The sequence below is a fragment of the Micromys minutus genome, assembly GCF_963924665.1.
Source record: "Micromys minutus genome assembly, chromosome: 4".
Classification (NCBI taxonomy): domain Eukaryota; kingdom Metazoa; phylum Chordata; class Mammalia; order Rodentia; family Muridae; genus Micromys; species Micromys minutus.
The window spans coordinates 29,762,134-29,787,561 of NC_137973.1; the positions used below are offsets into that span (position 1 = coordinate 29,762,134).

General features: G+C 41.6%; 1 protein-coding gene across 1 annotated transcript in view; it reads right to left on the bottom strand.

Moving 5' to 3' along the window:
* Window positions 1-22,313, bottom strand: part of SNX27 (sorting nexin 27) — a gene marked incomplete at its 5' end in the record, with an annotated part of 67,946 nt that extends 45,633 nt beyond the window's left edge. The window contains 2 exons of the mRNA XM_080915115.1: window positions 5,179-5,410; window positions 22,009-22,313. Coding sequence (XP_080771241.1) covers window positions 5,179-5,410; window positions 22,009-22,313 — 537 coding nt within the window. The remainder of the gene's footprint in view (window positions 1-5,178; window positions 5,411-22,008) is intronic.
* Window positions 22,314-25,428: the final 3,115 nt, after the last annotated feature.

The window sequence follows — 25,428 nt, forward strand, 5'->3', positions numbered from 1 at the left end:
ACTCATACATAAAATAAATAAATCTTAAAAAAAAAAAAAAAGGAAGTGATCAAACTCTATTGCTGCAGACATATACACACTTTGGTTGTGGAAAACAGAGAAATCAAGCTGGAACTGACTGAAAACATCCTCCCTACTGGCTAGTTTTCAAAGTGCCAGAGGTCCTCTGCAGGCTGCTGGGGAAGAAAATTCATCAATGGTACTAACCAACAAGGAACCGTGCGTTCTACAATACTGACATACCAAGCAAGATGTGCCCACTGTGCGCTTGCAGCAAACAGAATAAGTAGCAACTGCTTTTGAAGTGGGTTTGAGGCTCACTCCATATGTTAAATCCATGCCTGGTACATCAATCTGGTCAAAAGCCCAGGACTATAGAAGATCATAAATTCTAGAAGGAAACCTATGATTGTGTTCTTGCTAAATGGACACATTGTCAAATGGTTTTCTAACTAATTCTGTTTATGTACAGGATCAATGAGTCCTTTAGTCCTGGTCAGAGAAGCTACTATGGAAATGAGCAACAGTTAATGCAGACTGATGACTGGTTAAAGAGCTATGGATAAGTAACTATCCCTAAATGAAACATGTATCAATTTCTCCTCCACTCAAGGCTCAAGAAACACTGTGTTAATGGGATGAAAAGAATGTAAGAGCCAGAGGAAGGAGAGGGGACATAACATGGCTGCTGCACTCAGCAACTCTCCACATTTATGGCTGCCTGCACAAGGTCAGTCAACATTCCAACAAGAAGCACCAACTCAGAGGGTAACCAACCAACAAACAAGTAAATAAATAAATAAATGATCTGAAGGGGAAGTAGAAATGTTGGGGTGCTTTTGGTAAGTGGGGAAGTAGATTTGGAGTGCATTATGATCAAGATACACTGCATTGTTTATTAGCTTGAAAAAATATAAATATTTTTAAATCCAATCAACAAAAACTTTAGTAACTATACAAATACACAAAATTAAAGAAAATTCTAAGGCAAGAAGATGCCAGTCAGTGGGTACTGACAAGGCTAACAACCCCAGTCAATGCTTGTAACTCACTTGGTAGAGAACTGACTCTTCCAGCAACATGTCTGCCTATACTCTGCCATGTGTCCCACCATGATGATAATAGACTAAACCTCTGAAACTCTAAGTCAGCCTCAGTTAATGTTCTCCTTTGTAACACAGCAATAAAACCTTAAAGGCAGACAGACAGACAATTATACACACACACACACACACACACACACACACATTTCTATCAGTTCTATTCATTCAGAAAACCTTGACTAATAAATCCCCCATGCAATGGAAAACTGATAGAAGTTAAAATAAAATACAGGTTCATTAATATAACACAGGTAAGCTTTGAAGACATATTAAATGAAAGAAGCAAGTACCACTAAAAAATCATGTATGACATACTTATATGACATATTCAGTATATATCAACTTATAGGACAGAAAGTACACTAATATAATCTAGAACTGGAAGAAGATGAAAAGTTTGGGGGGATGATGCCATAGGCTATATATTGTATCAAAGTAATGAAGACCCTGTAGAACTGATTGCTGTGGTACAATCTGTAAATGCTCTAAACAACAGCAAATGATACAATTTATATGAATGATTATAGTAATGATTTATGCATTATTGTGTAAATCCATTACAAAAAATAGTAATGTTATTTAAAGTAAATATAAAACATTTATAAAAAATGGAATAATAAAGTCAGGTATGGTGGAACATAACTGTAGTCTCAGCTTTCAGAAGTCTAAGGCAGAAGGATCATAAGTTCAAGGCCAGACTAAGCTATATGATAAGACCCTGATGAAGAGAGTTGAAGGTAGAAAGGCTGACATTCTGGAGTTAGGCAGCTTTTCTAAAACATAAAATGCATACCCAATAATGAAAATTTGATAGAGTGGACTTCACCAAAGTTTCTAACTTCCATTCTTTAAAACAGTTTAAAAAATAAAAGGGCAAGCCACAGACCATGAGAAATACTTACAAAACATTTCTCTAAGAGAAACACACACAAAAAAAAATTCTTATAATAAAATAATAAAACAACCAAAATTTTAAATGGACAGAAAATTAATGATCCCCACACCGACGAGAACAGATGAATGGCAATTAAACTAAGAAAATCAACTCATTAAATTAAAAGTTTAGTGGGATACCACTATACCCACAAGAATGCCCACATGAAGACTGGAGGATGGCTTCGTGGTTAAGGGCACTTCCTGCTCTTGCAAAGGACCATGCCTGGCAGTTCACGACCTCCCCTTAACTGCCGCCCCAGGGATCCAACAACCTCTTCTCACCTCTGCAGGCACCTACAAACAGATGACACACACACACACACACACACAAATAAATCTTAACAAAATAAAAACCAGAATAGTCCCTAGTAGGGATGGCTCTGTGGTTAAGAGAACCCAAGTTTGGTTCCACCTAAAAGCTCACAACCAATTGCTCTAAGAAGATCTGACATCTCTGGTCTGAGGCAGAAAAACCATGAGTTAAATGCCACCCAGGGATACATGGCAAGTCCCTATGGGGAGTGGGGTAGAGTACAATTAAAATACCAACTATTGAAGTTATAAAAAGCTAGAATTCTTTATTGCAGATGAGAAAATATAACAAAGACACCTTTAAAAAGCAGTTTGTCAGTTTATTTTCTTTTCTTTTGAATTTTTCAAACAGGGTCTCTTATAGCCCAGACTGGCCTCAAACTTAACTATGTAGCTAAGAATGACCTTGAACTACTGATCCTCCTGTCTCTAGCTCCTGAGTGCTAAGATTACAGGCATGTTCTCTACACCTGGTTTATGTGGTGTTAGGGCCTGAACCAGAGCTTCATGTATGCTAAGCATAGTATCTCCCTCTGAGTTACATATCCAAGTGTCGTCTGGCACAGATTTGCATGAGTGTGCTCGCGCACACCTGTGTAGTGTGGTGTACAGACAACAGACGACACTGAGTGTCCTCCTCCATCACTTCTGCCTGGTTACTTGGAGGCAAGGGCTCTTTATTTCTCAGACAGTTTGATAGCCAGCAAGTTCCAGCATGATCCTGTCTCCACCCATCTACCTGTTCCAGGGGTGTCTAAACCCGGTTTTCATAGATGTGCAGCAGGCACGCTTATCCAATGAGCTATCTTGGTGGTGCTGCACTTTCTTGAAATACAGAAGAGGGTCAGCAAGATGGATCAGCTGGTAAGACTGCTTGCCACAAAGCCCGATGACCTGGGTTCAATCCCTGGAACCTACATGGTAGGAGACAACCAACTCCCACATGTTGTTCCCTGACCTACACACGCCCATGCACACAAACATCCACACCCCAACCCCAACATACAAATAAATAAATGTAAAGAGCTGATAACAGTAAAGTTGGAAAGCAACTGAGGAAAGACACTTGACGATGACCTCAGGTCTCTGCATGCACAAGCACGTATGTGTACTCACACATACACATTGGTGTAGTTCTTTATTGTTAACTTGACTGGATACAGAAGGTAACCTTTCATTTCCAAACAAGATTAACTGAGGGGGACAGGACTACCCTGAATGTGGGCAACACCATCTATAGGCCAAATGAAAAGTTAAAAGCAGAAAGCAAGTTAGGTACCAGCATTCATCTCTCTGCTTCCTGGGTGTGGGTGTGATGTGACCACCTGCCTATGGCTCCCAACCCCTGCAACTAGAAACACCCCAGCCTCTATGCCTTCCCTAACAGCACTGTGCTCTTGAACCAGGAGCCAGATAAACCTTCCCTTCCTCAGCTCATTTCTGTCGGGTATTTTGTTGCAATAACTAATACAAGTACATATTATTTATCTCCATGTGTTTGGCATTCAAAAAAAGAAAAGAAAATATAAAGACAGAAAGCAGACCAGTGGTTAGTTAACAAAGGAAAATAACTATAAAGCAGAACAGGGGAACTTGAGGGTGAAGAAAGTATTCTGCCCTTATGTGGTAAAATACTATGAACACCACAAAACTGGACATCTAGCCAGATGAAAGTTAACATACAAAAATTTTGCCTAATAAAACTGACCCTTTACAAAAGAACAATTAGTAGTTTCATTCCTTGTCTCAAGGCTACAGAAGTTTCCAAAGTCCTAGGGCTAATTCTCAAAAAGTTCCATAAGCAAACAACTCTCATCTCTAAAGTTTGTGTATAGCTCTAAGAACAGAGACCATGCTGACACAAAGCCTATGTGCAATTATCCCCAGCTAACTTGTTTTGTGCAGCATTCCTCTGCCCCCAGGAAGAATTCCACAAGCATTTGGTAGCTCATTCCTACCCATGAGACAAATCCTACTTTTACAGACGATAACTCTAAACACCAGGTCAGTTTTTTTTACTTTATAGAGTGTTAAACCCAGAACCTTGTGTATGTTAGTTAAACACTCTACCCACTGAGCTAGGCCCCCAACCCTACAGGTCAGCTCTAAACACCCCATAGTCTATTTGCTAATATCTATCAGAACCCACTACATTTCTAAAAAGAATTAAAGAATTTATGCGTATTATGTCAATGTTTCTGAAACAATTAAAGGCAAATAAATACACAGTGAGTGCAGCCAAGAGAAAAAAAATAAACAGCGGCAACTAAGTTTAGAAGACAAGCAGCATGGAAACAGGCCGTCACATGTTACCTAAAATTCAAGATTTGTTCTACTGTCTACAAAACGGACATGTGGAGCCTTGGGGAAGCTCAAGGGTTGATCGTGCAGGGACAACTGGAAAGGAACAAGGTGAGAAGAGGAGTGAGCACAGGAATGCACAGGCCTCAATGACAAACTTCTGCATTATCCAAATATTTTGAAAGATACCGTTTAAAATTAATTACGTCACTCAATAGCTCCAGAGCCAACAGTAAATCAGACTACAGCTAGAAAAGACATATAATAAAAAAATTCACAAATACAAAGTTGAAACTGTCGGAAAATCAAGTGAAATTGTACTTAAGCAGAAACAGGACTCTTCATTACTTAGGATACACCCTACAATAAATCAGTCAGTGTCAAGATCTCTGAGTGAACCTAACTTCCTGACAGACAAAACGGCCTAAGCTATAGTCTTATTTGACCTCCTGAAATATACCATAACGAGACTGAGGGAAATACAAGCTAACTAAATGTTTGAGGATCAAGTTAGGCTGACACTCACCACAAACTTCTCACCATTCTGCTCCACATGTTTGTATGTGGGGACCGATATGGGCACTGCTTGCTTTTCTGTGTAATCATAAAATGATTGTCCCAAGGAGTCGTCACTGGGATCTAGGTTATCAGCCTCATGAGGAGGTACAGACAACACTGTCAAGATCAATTCCTTCTCGCCTGCTCGGATCAGGTCCACCACCTGCTTGTGTGTCGCCCCCTCAACATTCACGCCGTTCCTATGGGGAAAAAGGGAAAAAAACAATCCCATAAACCAGACGGGTTCAAACACTTTGTAAGTCCACCCTCCTGTCCCCACTCCAGTGCCATAGTATGAACCATAAAATCAAAAGATTCATCTGGTTCCAGAAAAGCTGTTTGTCTTCAGTGAACTTAAGCAGGGAGAGGAGATGCAAACAGGGAGAGACCTACCCTTCCTCTAGTCCAGAATGCTACACACTGCTCGATTCAGGAAAGCATGTGGGAAAGACAGTGATGCTGGGAAGAAAAAAAAGCTTCTTTAGCTATCTAAACAGTCTGCTCTCCTCATTTTAATCAGACGTACGTACAATACAATCAATGTGGCTTAAATGATTCTCTACTTTTACTAGTCTGTTCACCTACACTTCAAGGGAATTTCCTTTCTAAGATTATTTTTACTATTCTAATTATATATATATATATGTATGGGTATGTGCGTGCAGGTTGCTTGCAGAGGCCCAAGGCCCAGAGGTACAGGCCACTGTGAGCCATCCGATATGGGTGCTAGAAAACCAAACTTGGGTCCTCTGCAACAGTATGATACATTTTGAACCACTGAGTCATATCTCCAACACCAGAAATTTTCTTTTAAAAAACTCTCCTTTGTAGAGATTTAAGTAAGTGAGTGTGGCCCCAAGCTACTTAAATTATATATACATTTCCCCCCATCTTCAAATTAACCTTCCTTTATACCAATTTATTATCTTGATAGTTAAAAGATATTAATCCACATATAAACTAGTTTCCTCTATCTCTAGGCTTCCAAAGGGGCAAGATTACCTCTCTAAAATTCCATTATTTTCAGGGGCTAAAGAGATGGCTCAGCAGTTAAGAGCACTAGCCACTCTTCCAAAGGACCTGGGTTCAGTTCCCAGCATCTACATGGCAGCTCACAATTGTCTGTAACTCCAGTTTCAGGGGGATCTGAAACCCTCACACAGACATATATGCGAGCAGAACACCTATGTTATATAAAGTAAAATTTTAAATTATTTAAAAAATTCTATTATCTGACCCAACTTCCTTTGTTCTCCCAGTCAGCCTAGATAATTAATCTCTTAGGATAATTTGGATATCTGGATAATCTAAACATTTATGCTCCATACATTTCACTTAAAACTATATAATCCGACCAAACAGGAAATACAACTATACATAAATTAACCTATTCATTGCCCTTGCACACAGCCTGAAACAAGGAACAGTACAATATATGGAAGAATAGTAACTGTCTAGAAAGATGCTGAGTTCCACAGGCACTCAACAAACTCAACAGCTTTCCCAGAATGCTGACCTAGTAAGCTGCCTCAGTAAAACCACTGAGCGGCTGCCTGAAGGTCCCCAGCGATGGCTCCTACAAGAGACACAGGAAAAATACACCTGGCCTCTACTCACTTTAATATTTAAAATTTATCTCCCTGTTAAAATTAATTTTTTTTTAGTTCTGTTCCACACCATTAGGGTTTTCTGTTCCTGAAAAGAATGCTAATACTAAGTTTACTAAGAAGCCATAGACTGGCCTCCTCAGAGCCTGGTATCTAAAACATCCATTTGTATAAACAGAGCAGAAAGGAGAGACCTCAGCTAGCTTCCTCCCTTATTTCTAGTTTAGCAATCTAACCAGCAAATTCAGCTGGGTATGGCATGTCTGTAAGCTTAGCACTCAGGACGCTGAAGCAGAAAGGAGGGTTACCAGTATGCACTATAAGGCAAGATGTTGTCTGTCTCAAAAAACTTAGAAAAAGAAAAAATCTGTGATCCTCAAAACTCCTGACATTTCTCAACTTAAAATTCTAATTATAAGCAAACTCTTAAAAGTAGTGATTTAACCAAAACAGTCAGTTCTATACAAAAAAAAGGGGGGGGGGGGTCTCTTTGTGATAGAAATTCCAATTTACGCAATCTGAAAAGAAAACTGAATCTGAAATTCCAACTTTTTAAATGTAATCCCTGGAGGCCCAGGTACTTCCAAGTCAACTCAAGCTATGATACTCCGCTTCTAAAAAGACAAACAAGAAAGAAGAGAGGAGAAAGGAGAGGAGACTGAGAAGGGTGCAGAGCTCAGTAGTGGGGTGCCTGGGGTTCAGTTTAGATCTGGGGACTGGCACGATGCTGTGCATCAAGACACTAGGGTAAACAAAAACTGACACCTGAACTTATGGGTTGGCAAAGGAGTTCACCTAGCTCTTCCGTCTTAATACTTCTGAGACAACTCAATTGAAAAGGTTAGAAATCATCACAGAATTCATCCATTCCCAAGAACCTTAGCTTACTAACAAATATTCATTTTAATTTTTAATAAAATAGGAGACATAAGACATCTCAAAGACTCAAAAACACAATACCTTAGACACTAACAAGATTGTTCTGTGACTTTATCCTCTAATCTTACTATTTTCCTTTGTTTTGCCTTTTTTTTTTTTTTTTTTTTTTGAGACAGTCTCTCTACAGAGCACCATTTCCCCCTTTAAAGCATTGTTTGTTTTTTAGTAGAGCAAACATAGATTTGTTACAGGAAAAATAACACTCGATGGCTGGGGGCCCCCAGGGAGGAATGAACACTTTCCCAGACAGGATCTGACTTTGCTGCCACGCCCTGACTTCAGTTCTGCTGCTGCTGTGGTTCCCTAGTGTGGGCATACAGCATACGCCACCCAGTCTTGAGTACTTTGCTTACATTATAGTCTTGGAAATTAGTAGCCCTACAAAATGTGCAGGTGAAAGTGTATTTATGTGCATATATCTGGTTTCCGGGAAGGGAATACACACCTTTCATTGGTTTCAAAAAATAATATGTGATCTCCAAAAAGATTAAAAACTGATGATTTCAAAACACAACTTCAAGTTGTGAGCAGAAATGAACTGCTCCTTGAGTCATTCATAAAATTCTCCCTGAAGCCAGCTAGCTACAGTGCCTTGGACTTTTGATCCCAGCACTCTAGAAGCAGGGGCAGGCAGAGTTCAAGGCCAGCCTGCTTTATATAGGGAATTCCAGGCCAGCCAGAGCAAGAGATTGAGACTGTGTCAAAAATAAATCCCAGAAAGACTCCCCAGAAATTTGAGGGTTTTAAACAGCCAGAAAGAAAAAAGAGCAGCTTCAGTTCCCTGTCTTTGTTATCAAGAATGTATTTCCAACTAGCTAATATCCCAAAAACTTCATTAAAAAATAAACACAGACAAGGGGTGGGGACTAGGCTCAGTGGCAGAATACTTACTCAGTTTGCAAGAGCCCTAGATTCAACTCCATTACAGAAGAGACACAAAAAACAGGAAAGAACTTCTAGTGTTCTGTGTCATATCCTAAACACATTTGCTAATATTGATCTAGATAACTGCAGAAGGAATGCTATATATGCCTCAGCTTAATACAAAGAAAGAACTTCTTTCATGCTCTAAAGAATGAAGTCACTAAAAAACTCCAGGCCATCTGATTTGAAATAGGATCCTCCCTCCTCAGGAATTTCAAGGACTTCTCAGTCATGAAAGTGTTAGTCATAGGCTAGAGACAGCTCAGCTGTTATGTGCATGTATATACTGACTGTTCTTGGAGAAGACTCAAGTTCAATTCCCAACACCTACACTACGTGGCTCACAACTGTAACTCCAGCTCCAGAGGCATATGACACGTCTGGTCTCTGGGACCACTGGCAACCCCCCCCCCCCTCTCTCTTTCTCTCTCTCTCTCTCTCTCTCTCTCTCTCTCTCTCTCTCTCTCTCTCTCTCTCTCTCTCTCTCTCTCTCACACACACACACACACACAGAAATAATGATTTTTTTAATGTATCAATCATTAAAGTGTTTGGTATAATACACTGTTTTACAGAAGAATACTATTAAATCAGATTAAGTATGGTCCCAAACTTGTACAAACCTGAGATATAAACAAATGCAAATTGTAACTTCCATTAAAAAAAAAAAAAAAAAAGGGAAGTTTCAGCAGTGCAGACACGTCTCAGAGCACGATGCTCTAGGGAGTCAGACCTGTATGGGGTCTGAATACCAATGATGCCACTTTAGATAAGATTAGGTAACTCCTTCAGTCTCACTAGACCTCAGTTCCCCAACCCATATGGAAAGCCACCACACACACAGCTAATGAAGTAGCCATGAGAACCAAAATGAGCCATAGCCCCAGAACAGGGAGCCACTGATAAAGCTACTAAGACAATGATATCCACACAGCAAATGGGCTGGTCCAATTGTGTTCTCCATGACAATAAAACCTCTTCTTCCAACAATTCTGCTTCCTTCTGTCTTTGTAATACAATCTATCAGAAATTCATCTGAAAATAAATGATCACAAAATAAGCAAGCATCAGAGAACCACACAAGTCTGACCAACAACACAAAAGAAGTGCAGTGGGCTAAGAAATACCAACCTATCCTTTTCTACAAAGAAGTCAGTATCTTTAATGAACTATCAAAAAAAAAAAAAAAAAAAATTCAACAAAAACATGACTAGGGGCCTGGAGAGATGGCTCAGTGGTTAAGAGCACTGACTGTTCTTCCAAAGGTCCTGAGTTCAAATCCCAGCAACCACATGGTGGCTCACAACCATCTGTAATGGGATCTGATGCCCTCTTCTGGTGTGTCTGAAGACAGTGACAGTGTACAAATATATATGAAATAAATAAATCTTTTTTTTTAAGTGACTAAAAAAATAAAACTGAATGTTAATTACGGAATCAGGAGGGTGAGTCCAGAGGCTGGAAAGAAGTAACAGCTCAGCGGTTCAGAGCACGCACTGCTCTTGCAGAGGACCCGGGTTCAGTTGCCAGCACCCTGCCCATCGGCTCACAACTGCTGGAACTCTAGCTCCTCATGTATGGGTGTACATGTAAATAAACATCATCTACATACACATGTACAGACATACACATTTTAATATAATTATAAATAAATACAATCATTTTTTAAAAAATGCTAAGCCTACAGGTACTTTACAATCTTTTAAACTTCGTGTTTGAAATTTTTCATAAGAAAATGCTTTATAATAAAACCCATAAAGAAGACCAGAATTTTGTTTATTTTGGAATCTAAGTGATATTCAAATTACCTGGATGTTTTCAGCATTGTAAAGATGCACTTGATAATTTTGAAGAAAGCCTCATTTTTACTCTGAGTTCAATGTTTAGCTCCAATGGAGACACTTTTAGCTAGCTAATGGAAGTGGCTTCAAATAGTACAACTAAAGTTAGCCAGCTGAGGAAATTACAAAGCTAATATAAACACTTCCAGAAGCAGGAGAGAAGTTCTGGTCAGGATTTATACCCGGCTTCTGAAGGAAGCTGAACATAATGAAACAAGGTTTGGACAAAAAAACATACAAAGCAAACTTCTGTATAAACCAGGGAAAGGAGCCATTTCTACACCACGAGCACAATACTCTGTGACCCCTTGTGACATGCACGAGTGACTAATGGCAATTAATCCTCAGAAGCAGTCTTTTAAACACAGCCAATAAACTCATGCAACTGTGAGCAGTAAGATGCTTTCCAACTTTATACATTAAAACATAACGGCACAGTGAGTTCCAGATCAGCAAGCACTGCAGAATGAAACTCTGTGTGTGTGTGTGTGTGTGTGTGTGTGTGTGTGTGTGTGTGTGTGTGTGTGTGTGTGTTTCCCCACAAGGTCCTAGAAGCTAAGAGTTACAACTTTTATTGGACACTTTGCTTAAGATCTAAACCCTAGTTCTCTGATTGCAAAACAAATGCTCTTAATCACTGATGATCTCTTCAGCCCTTATCAATATTTGTATTTTTTAATTTTAAGTTAATTGTATGAGTACTTTGCCTACATGTATATGCACCATTTGCACACTTGGTGTCATAGAGGCCAGAAGAGAGTGTGCAATCCCCTAAAACTGGAGTTAGACATTTTTAAGCCGCCATGTGGTGGGTGCAGGGTCCTCAGCAAGAGCAGCCAGTGCTCTTAACCACTGAACCATCTCTCCGTCTTTACCAATACTTTTAAAGCATTTCCAGCCAAGCATGATGGCACATGCCTTTAATTCCAGGACTCCAGAGGGCATGCGCCATATTTCTATGAGTTCAAGGCCAGTTTGGTCTATACAGTGAGTTCCAAGACTAGAAGTAGGCCCTCTCTCTAGATATAAAACAAAGTATTTCCCTTCAGAAAACTGACACTAAAAGTGTTTGTGTAACAGTAAAAACTGGTCCTGGCAAAGCTGTGTGTGTGGGTTAGCACCTGATGCTCTAAAGTTGGGGGGAGGAGGGTGAGAATAACTTGCTGCACTGAGACTTTACCTGTGGCTGCATGTTCTACCAAAGCAACTGCCTGAGGCAAGGGAAGTACAGAAAGCTCACCTGTTCTCCAACCTAACACCTCCAGACAGAACAAACAAGGGGTTATTGCTTAGGAAGGAATGAAAAGTTCCTAAGTCTGTAATTACAAGGCAATCAGTTTACAGATACAGGATATATATCTGGAAAATGAATCATATTTGTCATTCAGGAAAGTAAGTATGATACTTTAAGATATTGTTCAGGCTATAAAAATATAATCAAGCTAGAAAAAAGTTTGGAAAGTGCTTATGAAGCCAGCATGACCTTTGGCATCAACAATAATACCGTCTTGTTCGTCTCACTCCTGTTACAGTACAAAATTCCAGGGACTGTCCATGTCTTTCAGCAGTTATGAAGCCTTGTGGCTCTTTTACTGTTTTAAGACAGGGTCTCTCTCTGTAGTCCTGGATGTCCTAAAACTTGTTCTGTAGACCAGGCTGGCCTCAAAGTCATAAAAATCCACCTGCTTTTACCTCCTGAGTGCCAGGAAGATCTCTTTATGGGCATGTATGTGCACGTGTGTGTGTGTGTGTGTGTGTGTGTGTGTGTGTGTGTGTGTGTCCATGAGGAATGGCTCAATCCCCTGGAGCTTGAGTTACAGATGGTTGTGAGTCCCTGCAATGAGGGTGCTAGGAACGGAACCTGCATCTTCTGCAAGAGCACCAAATGTTCTTAACCACTGAACCATCTCTCCAGCTCCTAAGGGATTATTGCTCTTGTAATTAAATAGCATCTTTTAATATAAATATAGCATAACCCTCAGAGTATATTCTGTAGACAAACACCTTGCACATTTTAAAGATAAGTAAGTTAACAAAAGAATTGAAAGTGGGTTTCCAAACTTTTCGAGATTATCACATCTTCCACAGTCTCCAAATACTCAGTCTGCCTCTCAATTCTAAAAAACAGTATATAACTAAATCTAAACAGACACAGAGTTTTAAAAAAACATCTGTATGCAGCAGAGGATAGCATTCTCTGGCATCAATGGAAGAAGAGGCCTTTGATCCAGAGAACGCTCATTGTCCCATTGCAGGGGAATGCCAAGGCACTGAGGGGGGAGAGGGTGGTTGGGAGAGGGAGCACCTTCAAGGCAATAGGAGGGGGAGGAGGACGGTAATTGGAAGAAGGGGATAACATCTGAAATGTAAATACAGAGAATATTCAATTTAAAAAAATAAAACTTCTGCTGTATTAAAGACCAACTTCTTTATTATTTTCACTGGACAGTTCTTTAATAACCACCCTGAAAGCAGCTGAGAGTACCAACACAAGCAGGCAGCTCCTACAAAGGTTAGTAAGCAAATCACTTGGGTATTGAATTCATAGCATACACAGTTTTTTTTTATTTGTTTGTTTGGTTGGTTTGTTTTGTTTTGTTTGGTCTGGTCTTAATGTGAGGTCTGACACACAAATATATCACATTTTGGATAAAGTTAGAGGCATAGCTCAATAGAATTTGAGTATTTTAGCATGCTTAGACCCTGGGTTTAACCCCAACACAAAACAAAAGTTTCAGGTAGCTTAAGCAAAAACATTTTTTTTAAAAGATGTTTCTCCACTGGGCATGATGGCACATGTCTGAATCCCACAACTCAGTAGGTGGAAATGAGAGAACATCGAGGAAGGTCAACCTTTTGATGTCAGCATCAGCAACCTAATAAAATCAAGCCAGATGTAGTAATGCATTTGGGATACAAGTAAAAGAATCAAGAGTTCAAAACCAGCCCAGTGTGTTGGTGCACACCTCTAATCCCAACAAGCCAGTGGCAGAGGCAGGTGGATCCCTTTGAGTTCAAGGCCAGCTTGGTCTATAGAGAGAGTTCCAAGAGAGATGGATGCAAATGTGTGTGTGTGTGTGTGTGTGTGTGTGTGTGTGTGTGTGTGTGTGTGTAAAGAGACCAGCTTGGGCACAAACAAACAGAACATTTTCACAATAGAAGTTCATTGGAGGAAAAACATAAAAACAAACATGGTACCTCATTCAGCAACTCAAATACTCAAGAATGGGTACATCTCCAATGATGAGAGCCTATTTAGCCAACAGGTGCAGTAAGTACAACATGACACACACATACTATCTAACATCTAAACTAACAGCATCTCACAAAACTGTAGCACTCCTCACACTCCTGACACTGCGAAAATTCACTTTTTCAAGCTAAAGACAGACTTCAGGTATACACTTTAGTCATCAACTCCCAACAAGCTATAACACCAAAACAAAAGATTTAAGATTGTTTTTATGTAAATGTAAATGTGTGTGTCTCTGTACTCACATGTGAGAGGCAACACAGGTGGCCAGAAGTGGGTATTAGATCACTGGAGCTGGAGTTACAGGTAGGCTGTGAGCTGTCTTATGGGTACTGAGAACTGAACTCTGGTCCTGTGGGAAAGAAGCTTCTGCTCTTAACCCCTAAGCCATGTTTCCCACACCCTGGACAGAAAAGATTTAAATTCAAGTTGGCACTTTCCAACCAAAGTCACAAAGTATCTAGAACAAGACATCAGTTCGGCCCTAGAGCAGTAAGGCCAGAACACTATAAACACGGCACAACATTATAAGCACAGCACAATCATTTACAAGACAGTGACAGGAAACATGTTCCAGAAGCTGGCTACAACTATGGGCAAAGTTCGGGAACAAATAAAAGACTGCTTCTCATCAGCTGCTCCTAATCCTGGGTGTCAGAGCTTCCTTGCTCTTAGCTCCTTTCTTTATACAGTAGAAGACAGTCAAAAGAGAAAATATGGTCTTTCATTCTAATAACAATTTTTCCACTTCAACCTTGGAATTATATTCAACAAAATAAAACCAAAATTTGTATGGGTACAAAATTATACACAACTATATCCCTAGCACATAAGAACAAAACCTGGACTTGTTAGCCAGGTGGTGGCACCTGCCTTTAACCCCAGCAGAGGCAGGCAGATCCCTAAGTCTACAGAGTGAGTCCTAGGACTACTAGGGCTACACAGAAAAACCCTGTCTTGGGGAGGGGAAATCCAAACTTGTTGGCATTGCTTTCAATGCCTTTTGTATCTCATTTTACCCATCCTTTCCAGTTTCTATGGCACCAACAGCAAGTTAAAGGCCCTTGTCACCCTAAACTTCCTGCATCTTCCTCCCTTTGGTCAGGCCCTCAGCCTATGAAACCCTCCTCTTTCTCTACTGTTAAAATACCTGTCCTTCAGTCTCATGAGTGCTTTATGTAGGAGCCAGAGGGAACTCTGGGAAATAGTTGCCTTAAATCCCTAAAAGCCTAAAATCCCAAATTCAACCCCGGAAACCATGGAGGATGGAGAGAACTTACTCCTGAAAACTGTCCTCTGACCTACACTCACATGGGCACACGCATGCACAGTCACATGTTCACAATATACATTTTTAAAATTATATAAGCTTTCTGTGAACTGCTAATCTTCTTAAGCAAATCCACTCTTTAAATTCCCAACTGTTTCTCATTCACCTTTATGGTGGTTTGAATATGCTTGGCCCAGGGAGTGGCAACGTTAGGAGTATGACCTTGTTAGAGTACAAGTGGCCTTATTGGAGGAAGTCACTGTTGGGGTGGGCTTTGAGACCTTCCTCCTAGCTGCCTGAGAGATCCAGTCTTCTCCTGTTTGCCTTTGGAATTAGATGAGCTCTCAGCTCCTCCTGCATCATGCCTGCCTGGATGCTGCCATGCTCCCGCCATGATAACGAACTGAACCCCAGAACCTGTAAGCCAGCCTCAATTAAATGTTCCCTTTTAAGAATGGTGTCTCTAGGGGCTGGAGAGATGGCTCAGCAGTTAAGAGTGCTGACTGCTCTTCCAGAGGTCCTGAGTTCAAATCCCAGCAACCACATGGTGCTCACAATCATCTGTAATGAGATCTGATGCTCTCTTCTGGTGTGTCTGAAGACAGCTACAGTGTACTTATATATATATAATGAATAAATAAATCTTTGGAAAAAAAAAAAGAATGGTGTTTCTTCTCAGCAACCCTAACTAAGACAACCTCCATTACTTCATTTTGCTTTTTTGACAGAGTAAACTAGTACCTCCCAACTCAGAGCAAGCTTCTCAAAGGCTTACAGCCAGGCATACTGACTCACAAGCCTAGTGATACTTGACATAGTTTGTGCCAAAGAGTGAATGAAACTAGTCCATACAAATAACAGTGGGTGAGGGAGATAGGGTGATAGCTAAATTTTTAGGATTTCAGATAAGCTCATGGGTGACAGATTACGTGCCTAGCACCCATAAGGTCTAGCATCGTCAGGATGAAAAAATCAGTATTTCCAGAGTGTGGACATGGCCCAACAAGCATTCAGTGACCAGTGGGCTGGCAAGATGATAGCTCACTGCAAAATGCCCATGTCTGGAAAGCCAGCCCTGAGCTCTGAACCCAAAACTCACACAAAGAAAGAGTATGGACTCCACGAAGTTACATTCTGCCCTCCACACACATTGCAGCATACATGTACATGTATATGCATGCATGTAAGCGTGCATTAATACATACACACTACTAATAAATTTTTAAAAGTAAAAAACAGAGACAAACAGTGAATGGTTTTGGTGGTTTTCTGGGTGGCACTCGATGCTGGTTTGTGTGTACACTGAGCTGTAATATAAAAAGTATTACAACTTCGGTTTTCTGTTTTGTTTTATTTTATTTTAGGAAGTGAGGTTATTTTTTGGTTATTTGTTTTTGAGATAGGATCTCTCCATGTAGCACAAGCTGGTCTAAAACTCAAGATCCACTTACCTCAGCCCTCTGAGTGCTAGAAATACAAACTTTCTGAAGGTTTTTGAAAAGGGTGAGTGGGTAGGCTGGATGGATGGATGGATGGATGGGTGGATGGATGGATGGATGGATGGATGGATGGATGGGTGGGTGGGTGGGTGGGTGGATGGATGGATGGGTGGGTGGGTGGGTGGGTGGGTGGATGGATGGATGGATGGATGGATGGATGGATGGATGGATGGATGGATGGATGGATAGAAAAATGGATGGCTGGCTGGCTGGATGGATGGATGGTTTCTTTGGGACAGGGTTTCACTTGTAGCCCTGGCTAGCCTGTAATTTACTATGGAGACCAATCTGGCCTTGAACTCACAGAAATTAGCATGCCTCAGCCTCCTGAGTGCCAGGAGTATCATGCCTTTACTTTAGTCACAGCAACCCATAAAAATGATTTCTGAAGGAAGGTAACGTGGTTTTCAAGTCTACTATTATTTGTTGTACCCTGAGACTAAAAGTATTTTTAAGTAACAAGAATGACTGTCATGTTTTCCCTTTACTGGCAATAGAGAAAAACCAGCATTAACACAGGAGCAAAGAAAGTTTGCTTTAGACCCCAGTCTATGATCCACATCAACATGAGATGAAGAATAAATTAGAAAATGCAAGTCACATGTCACAAATAGAACAGCTGCTATCCACTTACAGGAATGCAACTTGGTTTTAAATAATCCAGAAACCCCACCCTAGGCTGTGGAGCTATTGGTAGTTAATGGCTACTGATGGGGAAAAAGAAGTTACTCTTCTTTAAAGGTATGGCCACTGGGAGGTTCTCCCTGCCCCAGTGAATGTCCTACATTCATGCCCAAATGGATCAAGGCACAGGTGTGAAACTTCCAAAGAATAAATACATATTAAGGAAGTTAACTGTTAACAATCAATAACCAAAATAAATTTTTTCAATGGGAAAGACTCCTAAGACCTCGATTGAATTCTGGCTGTCACTCAGGACAGCACTCTTCTTAGAACACAGGGATGATTTTACTCCTATCCACTGTATTCAAGTATTCACTGAAGAAAACCACGGTCCCACCACATATTTGGCTAGGGACTCAATAAACACAATAGTTAACAGTCCCTTCCCGAGCCTTAAACCTTTCATCCAGAAGGCTGTCCTGAAGGCTGTAAAATGAATACATACTGCACTGCAAACAGACAACACAGTGATTACTATCATTTGTCTCTTACGTTCACCTTTGTGGCATAACAACAGCAATATCCACTTAAGTAGGTACAACTGGACTACTTGGTGAGGAACTGTTTTCCCCTTAGTTTGGAATTCAGAAGCTTAATAAGTCACTGTGTGTTAGCAAAGTCCTAGCTAGTGGGTCCCATTGTAACCATAATGATAAAACACAATGAGCTGAGAACAATCTAGAATATTTCATAACTATAATGTTGTTCTGGAAATGTCCTATAGCATGTGACTTACATCCCCTATACCTGGCAAAAGAGTGACAAAGACTTCTAATCCTATGCAAGACTCACTAAATCACAGCCATTAAAAAGTGTACCTGCAAATCTGTGTTTCAGGCTAGGGCCCCAAGTGAGTCTCATGCATGCCAAGTGTGAGAATTTTGCCATAAGCATTCCCTTTGCTCAACAATCATTTCTAGCATTATTATCCAAGTCTACCTAGAAAATCTGAGCCAAAGAGGTAGGGGAATTAATCAATTCTCTTATAAAGGTTCTTAAGAAGATACTCAATGTCTCATGGCTCACTCAACTGTAAAAAGACTTACAAATTGTACAACAGAATGTGTCTTATGCTTTAACGTTAACAAGGAAAAGCTGATAGCTATATTATCAGATAGCTACTAAGAAGGGAAGTATATACTGTCTGACTAGCATAAATACATCATGATTTTGAATACTTACAAGCCAAGCCTTAAGGATTTGTGCTTGAAATTCACACTCTCCAGAGCACGTTTGGCAGGTAAAAGTGCTTCCTTGTGCAAGCCTGACCACCTGAGTTTGACTCCTGGAACCCACCTAAAAGCTGGATGCACTGGGGAAACCATCTTTAATCCCAGCCACCCCTATGGGAAGAGAGGAGAAGGTAGAGACAGGATAATCTGCCCTAACTTAGTGAACTAACTCCTCAAAGTGTGTCCTGTGCGTGCTCCCAGGATCAAGTCCAAAAATGCCCACAAACACAGTCTCAAAAAATGTAGATGGTTCTACACAGCAACTCTCCCAAAGGCAACTCTCCCAAAATTAAATGTCCTCAGTTAAAGTATACGTTAACTTACAGAGATTAACCTGAAGTCAGTTATTTCACATACCACATAATCAGTGCAAAGATATATTTATTTTGGTTCTATTTGTTGAAAGCATCTTTCACACTCTGGCCTCAAGGTATATGCACATCAAAGGGAGGGTGTGCAGTACACATTACACTGGGAAAAATTACAAGGTGGAGACTAACAGTGTTAGTAAAGAAAACTTTCCATCTGTAGTAAATTTAGAGCCCAGAGGGCTTCTTCATACTGTGGTACCAAGCCCTGCAACGTGACTCTAGCCAGCCTTGAAAGGAAAAAGGAGAAAGTGAGCCAATACCGGCTCCAGTTGAGTTTAACAATGATCCCAGGATTCAGTGAGCCTTGGTAAGCAGAGGAGCAGCACTAAGAAATGGCTCCTCTTGCTAAGGTTCAAGTCTAAATCCACTTAAATCTGTTACTGTTCTTTCATACCTCTACCAATTGTCCAAACAACAGCAACATGACAACTGGAGTAAAAGCTGTCTGCACATAGGGAAAAGAGTTTAAAATTGGAAGAAATGGGAGAAATCTCAACCCTCAATTATCAAGGCCCAGACACCTGCCTAAAACTACACAGTAATAATCAGCCTATCCCTAGCTCAGACCCCATCACCTTTCAGCAACATGAAAAGCTTTCCTGGTACAACTGAGAGATTAATTAAGAACGTGGGTAAAACAAATTGAAAAGTTCAAGCTGGGAATTCTAGTTGAGTCGGTAAAATGCTTGCCTACCATGCATGAAGCCCAAAACCCCTGGGTTCGTCCTCAGCACAACATAAACCCAACAAAGTGGCACAGACCTGTAATCCTAGCACTCAGCAGGTGAGAGCAGGACAAACAGAAGCTCAAAGTCTTCCTAAACTACATACAGAGCTTGAGGCCAGCCTGGGCTACATGAGACTCTGCCTCAAATATATAAATAAATCCCTAAAGTTCATAGGTGATTTCTTCTCTCCTCTTACTTTAAAAGTCTAAGGATATAAGGGAGTTGGGGGCAGAGGCATACAAAAGTCTCAGAAGTTATAAACTAGCTTAGAATTGTTAGTTACTTCTATTACTTCTACAATAGTGCCATAATTTCAAAGAGTTTTCAATCTCGAGAAAGAAGTTTGAATCAGAATACAAAAAGCTCAAAGGGTATAAAACCAATACCATGAATATTTTTTTATCATCACCAACCTTCCAGAAAAAAAATTGTCTAGGTAGTATTTCTTTTCCCCTGCCACCAAAAATGACAAAAATGTATCTCACCACCAAGGACAGTACCAAAAACATTAGCTTCTACTTCCTAGGCTCCTAGGCTCTCATAGCAATTCCCATGGTCACAGCTCTTCTATACAACTACTAGTTGACAGCTGGGATTTCTGCACAGACTATTGTAAGAGTAAAGCTCAAACACTCCTGGTAGACAACATTAGCTGTAGATTCATTGTTCTGGATCCTATACAGCAAATGAACTAGAACTTTAATACACCTACAACTTTTATATGTTTTAAAAACTAAAAATAAAGAGTTGACTCTAAGTTAATTTCCAAAGGGAAAGCAAAATGACAATTCTAAAAGTTTCTATCAGAAGAAACCATCAGCCACAACTTTGCAGTTTTCTAAAAAATAAATACCTAGGTCCCCAGTTAGAAGGTATCAACATCATTATTGTATTCAGTGTCTTATGCTCCCACAAAGACTATAGATATACTACCAAAAAATATTAGAAAGTAGTCTGTAATAGAGTAATTAAACAAAACAAAACCCCACAAGCATCTCTTCCCAGAAAGGTCAGACAGAAGACGTGTACAAGCTCTCCAAACACATGCATTAGTGAGCTACCCTTTCTTGAAGTGGAAAAGATGAGGAAATAGATTGAAGGATTCCACAGAGTAAGAGTAATGGGCACAAAAATGGGGGGAAAAAAGAGAGAAGGAGGGGGATGGCTCCTCTACAAGGACAGACTTTCAAGATACTAACATTGCAGGCCTTACATGAATCTGTTTTAAAATGAAAACCAGGCAGCTGTGCAACTTACAATTAAAATGAAAGGTTTAAAAAGAAGACATACGTGGGTAAATCCCATCATGGAAGAAGAGAGCCTGTGTGTAGTGGGGGTGGGGGGTTGGGGATACAGTACAGATGCAGTAAGAAGAGAAATCCAGGGCTGAAGGAGAATGGAGACAATGAGAACATAGCACCAACAAGTCAATCAACAACCACAAAGTACAAAATCACAACCACTGCTTAGCAGTGGAGGTCTGCGCTGAAACAGGACAAGATAACATCCCTGGAGCTTTAAGGGACATGGTGGTGACAAGTGAGCCTGAACAAGTTCAACGAAGGAAGACTGCAGCAAAAGGTGGGTTGCAACAGCAGAAAGGGCCTTAAAGAGAGAAAGGAAAGCTACGTAGGGAACAAATAAGATTAAGTGTAGGATTGCAACAGCACAGAGCGTGAGGAAAACGAACAGGGCAAAGACCTAAGGCGATTGCAGTCTGGGGGAAGTAGGAGCTACGAGAGCACTATTAAACTGAACTCAAGGTCTGAGGAGTAGTGCACGTGGACGTCGGGAAGCCAGAAAAGGGTGTACTCAGAGCAATGTAGTCATGGAGAATTCAGTTTGAAAATCAGGTTGCAACCCCTCCCCCCAAAAACGCATGCGATAATAATGTATACTCGAGATGGTTTGACTACAAAGAAGGGAGAAAAGGCCAAGCGGTGGATGCAAAAATGTCGGTGTGCCTTATCATAACGGGAGTAAGGAAAGGGGGGTGGAGGGTTAAGGTGGGAAGAAATGATGCCTCCAGAGGAAAATAAGCTGGCCACAGGTCCTCCTGGGTCTAGAGGGCAGAAGGGACAGTCCACAAGGTCTGAGGGGGCAGAGACCAGAAAACTATGATGCTAAAGATGAAAAGTTGGGGAGGTAGTGGCTAGGTCGAAAAGGAAACTCCCCCAGTAAGGGACAGAAAGCGGCATGCTATAGAAGGCAAACGGGTTGAGAGCAGCCAAAGGCATGGGCACAGCGGGGAGAGCACTGGGATGGTGGGGCAAGAGCAAAAACTGGAGACGCCAGGAAAGCAGGAGGCTTCAAGCCGGGCCGCGAAGGCCCACAGGGGGCGAGGGTCGCGGTAGACTAGCGAGCTAGGAGAGGTGCGGCCTGGGTGACAGGGTGTGGGGCCAGGACAGGCGAAGGGTAGGAGGACGGGGCGTGGCGGCCGTGATACTCACACCTCCAGGATGCGGTCCCCCTTGCGCACCCCGGCCCGGTCGGCCGCCCCCCCGGGCAGCACGGCGCTCACATGCTGCAGCGGCGCGTACAGCTCCCCGTTGATGCTCCGCAGTTGCCCGCCCTCGCTCACTTGGCCCCGCACGTTGAAGCCGTAGCCGGATTCGGACTTGACAATGCGCACGACCCGCGGGCCGGCGCCTCCCCCGCCACCGTTCCCGGCGCAGTGGAGCCCAGACACCCCGCCGCCGCCTCCATTCCGGTGCGGGGCTGAGGGGTGAATCCCTTCCCCGTCCTCGTCCGCCATCTTGCGAGAAAGCGAGTGGTCCCCCGCCCCCCTACGCCTCCACTCCTCCTGCGCGAGCCCGCCCCCTTCAGCAGCCGCGCGACCCCGGCGCGCGCCCGCTCTGCCGACCACGGGAGCAAGTCGGCTACGGCGCGGCAGGGGGGAAAGGGGGGCTAAGGCGGGAGAAGCGGACGGTTGGGCGCTGCAGGGCCTCCTGGGAGATGTAGTTCTGCCAGGGTTGCATGACGCATCCGGGTTCAACGACTTCTGGGAGTTGTGGTTTATTTGACTTTGGTCTCTGATTGAGTTTCTTTGGTTGGATGGTGAGCATCTTTTTTTTATTCGTTTTGTTTGTTTGTTTTTCGAGACAGGGTCTCCCTTTGTAGCCCTTGCTGTGCTGAACTAGCTCTGTAAAGCAGACTGGCCTCAAAACTCAGAGATCCACCTGTCTCTGCCTCCCGACTGCTAGGATTACGCCCAACCACTAGTTGATGATTTCATTGCAGTTTTTAATTGGTCATTCGTTTTTGTCCCAGCAACCAAGTGATACAACCAGATCTTAAATTCGGTTCCTTATTTCAAGTATTAGGAAATGGAACTTTGGCGTGGCCAAAGTCAAGCCGCAATTATGTAACAGGATTTAAAGCTCAGCTATTTTTGCACAACTTTTTTTTCCATGAATTGCAACTTCACAGCTATATACAGACGTTAAAAAAAAAAATGTATAGAGGAAAACAACAACCTCCATGATTTAGAACCGGATATTAAAGTAGTCAATAATTTCAATTTAGCAAGAGTTTTTGGAGTTGCTTTTATCTCATTTATTTCATGTCTCCAAATAGCACAAGAGAATTCTTTGAAAACATGCAATTGACGTTTTTGGCTACCTACCAGGATATAAACCTTGATGGTGCTGGGTTCCCGATGACAGCAAGTAAGGACAGAAATAATGCACACTGCTCCAGTCTGGTGTATGATTTCCCCCTACTGATAAGGTCACTAGTTAATCCATTCCTGTTTAGTAGATGTTGTTGAATGCACAAGATTCCACGAAGCAAAGGCGAAGGAACCAGGATCAGCTTGGTACCATCCGTTCTTTCTCACCAAGCCTCGTGCAGATAAGGCGCTCTGGCGAATGTTGTTCCCCTACGGGATCAGAGCCTAAGATGCACAACTTGGAAAGGCTGCCATGCTCAGAAAGGAATACAGTAAACTTGTTCTTTGTCCTGAAGGGAGACATTACTTCATCTCCCAAAGCCACGTTAACACAACCCCACAACCCTGAGAAATAACCCAGAGATAAGCAGCCAGGAGTCTGAGCAGAAGCAAGAACCAACTTTCTCAACACTACTGTGTATCAAATATTTACATCTATAGCTCATTAACTCTGTACAGCACTACCACAGTCCCTCTTTTGTAGATGAATAAAGAGACATGGAGAAGTTACACACATTAAAAAAAAAATCATAAACCCGAGAAAAGCTAATGATTTATAAAAAGAACAAACAAGCCCCTGAAAGGATTTACAGGCCACACAGAGTTCTTACGGTGACAGGGAACAGAAGAAGCAACAGGGGAATTTAGAGATTTTGAAACATACTAAATGGAGACAAAGTCACTACAGTTAGAGCATACATATGAAGGTTAAAAAAAAAGGTTTGAGTTATAAACAAAATGAATAAAAGTGGCCTTGTTTTATAACAAAGCTGATGAAGACTCTTGCTTTGTTTTCAAATACTGAAGTAATAAAGGTGGAATCCATTTTGTTTCAACAGAATGATGGAATCTGTTTTGGACATGAATCATTTATTTTGAATTGAGTACTGGATGGAAAGAACTTGCTGCTAAGAGAACTTGTTGTTTATGCCAAGCCCACATCTTTAATCCCAGCACTCAGGAGACAGAGGTCAGCCCATCTCTGTGAGCTGAAGCAAGCCAGCCAGGAGCTACATGCTAACATTCTGTCTCAAAAACCCTACTTGTCTTTATTTATATATTAAAAATATACCGAAGGGGGGAGAGCTGAAGAAATAGCTCAGAGGTTAAGAACACTTCCAGGTGTCCTGAGTTCAAGTCCCAACAACCACATGGTGGCTCACAACCATCTGTAATGAGATCCGATGCCCTCTTGTATCATGCAGGCATACATGCAGATTGAGCGCTCATATACATAAATTATAATGTACTTACTCATTTAAATACAATACATTGTAAAGGCACCTACAACCAGGCCAGCAACCTGAGTTCTCTCACTGGGACACCAAGGAAACTAGCTTCACAAGATGTCCCCTGACTGAGACATACACAGAAATAAATGTAATCTAAAAATATGGTTAGCCAGGAGGTGGTGGCACATGTTTTTAATCTCAGCACTTGGGCGGCAGAGGCAAGCAGATCTCTGTAAGTTTGAGGCCAGCCTGGTCTACAGAGAGAGTTCCAGGATAGCCAGGGCTAGGTAGAGAAACTTTGCCTCAAAACAAAACAAATACGTTCATGTGTATATGTGTGCATGGGTATGCTTGTGTTTTTATGTGTATTCGAGTATGTGTGAGTGTGTGGGTGAGAGAGAGAGAGAGAGAGAGAGAGAGAGAGAGAGAGAGGGAGAGAGAGAGAGAAAGTAGTCAAGCCCAGTCAGTGGTACATACATATAATCCTAACACTGGAGAACTAGATACAGGAGTTCAAGGCTAGCCTCACTGAGCTACATACTGAGTTCAGGGCCAGCCTGGGCTACATGAAATGTCTTAAAAGCTTATAATCTAGCAGTCAAGATAGCAAAAGACAAAACAATTCTTCTAACAGTTAACTCACAATGAGAGAGAGGACAGACTCCTTCGAGCATCTGGAGGTGAGTTCATAGGGAGAAGTGGTTTTACATGAGACAAGTTCACAACAAAGAATGATGGTGAGGGATGGGGAGGTCCGGAAGAGTATTAGTGTAGTGTGGGACAGTGCTGCTTAGTGGGACTGCAGCAGAGGGGACAGGGCCAGAGGACAGGAGAGTTACAACAGTTACTGGATATTGTTTGTGCCCTCGAATTAGAATGTCTGTCGTCCGTGAGAAGTTAGGGGTCTTTGGATGCTTCTTGAACAGATTAACCGCATTATCAAACTTGCACTTCAGAAAAGTTCCTGC